Source organism: Antrostomus carolinensis, unplaced genomic scaffold (genome assembly GCF_000700745.2).
Source record: "Antrostomus carolinensis isolate BGI_N321 unplaced genomic scaffold, ASM70074v2 scaffold568, whole genome shotgun sequence".
NCBI classification, from domain to species: Eukaryota; Metazoa; Chordata; class Aves; order Caprimulgiformes; family Caprimulgidae; genus Antrostomus; species Antrostomus carolinensis.
Genome location: NW_010330651.1, coordinates 20,236 through 21,427, shown reverse-complemented (window position 1 = coordinate 21,427; position 1,192 = coordinate 20,236). Strand labels below are relative to the sequence as shown.

At 38.8% G+C, this 1,192-nt stretch overlaps 1 protein-coding gene across 10 annotated transcripts in view; it reads left to right on the top strand.

Moving 5' to 3' along the window:
• ABLIM1 (actin binding LIM protein 1) overlaps positions 1-621 on the top strand; it is a 76,222-nt gene extending 75,601 nt beyond the window's left edge. For all 10 annotated transcript variants that reach the window (XM_029086206.1, XM_029086204.1, XM_029086203.1 and 7 more), the window contains one exon: positions 28-621. In XM_029086206.1, coding sequence (XP_028942039.1) covers positions 28-141 — 114 coding nt within the window. In that variant the 3' untranslated portion in view covers positions 142-621. The remainder of the gene's footprint in view (positions 1-27) is intronic.
• Positions 622-1,192: the final 571 nt, after the last annotated feature.

Sequence of the window (1,192 nt, the reverse complement as noted above, 5' to 3'; positions counted from 1 at the left end):
CCTTTTTTTTTTTTTTTTTGTTTAAAGCGTCACTTAGCACCTGAAGTTTTTCAAGAAATATTTGGCATGACGATACAGGAGTTTGACAAGTTACCTCTCTGGAGACGCAACGACATGAAGAAAAAAGCAAAACTCTTTTAATCTCCCTTTAAACAAACCAACAAAAAATGATGCATAAGATATTGTATCATACAGTCCAAACTATTTGGAAGTGAAGCAACTACTTATCCACCAAAAAGGGAAAATCGCATAGTGGCACCTCTGTACACAGCAATTGAACAAGATGAATGTTTGCCCTCGTGGAACACAGGGAGAAAATATCTGGGCTCAGAAACAACAATGATAGTTTTCAGAGGTGTCAACGTGTTACATGATATTATTCAAGATAGGAATCTGTTCTGTTCTTCTCCCTCAATGATATTCCCTTTACTTCTCTCCACAATACGATGGACTTTATTGCTAGAGCCAGGAAGTGCCCTTAGGATGCCTTGTAGACTAAAGTAGTTGTAACCACTCGAAGAACTGGAAAAGAATATATATATATAAAAAATATATATATATGTATGCGTGTCTGCGTGTGTGCGCACATGTATTTATATCTATCCATCTGTCTATGTGTGTGCGTGTATGTATGTGTATATATGTGTGTATATATATGGAGAGGAAGATAGATAGATAGATGCTCTGTAGTGAAGGAGAAGCCCTTTGTAACATGTCCCCATGGTCACATTAAGTCTTTCACACAACTGTTTCTTAATTGGCACTCTTTTGAAATGACATCTTCTTTGTGTGATACAATCTGCAGAGGTGGGCGCTCTGCTCACTTGCAGTACATACCAGTTGAACTTCTGGAAAAAGAACTCCCTGTACTTGTATATATTTGCTAGGATATAGGAAGTGAATTGCTGTGTCTGTTGTCAGTCTTCCCTTTTCCACACTTTCTGCTTGAATTAATAAGGCTGGAGCTTAACCAGCTTTTTTAAGATCTAATTTAAGATCACTTAAGTAATGGGAATGATGGAGAAGAGTCAGTTTTCTTGTAATTTAGTCCAGGAGGTGGGTGGATGGGGGTGGGAGTGACAGAGTGAGAAAATGCTTTTTTAAGTGTGCCCTGGTTCGCACCCAGAGATTTTGGGACAGACTCCCTGCTAGTAATTACTAGTGCAGCTCATCAGGCTGCAGTGGAGTTGTA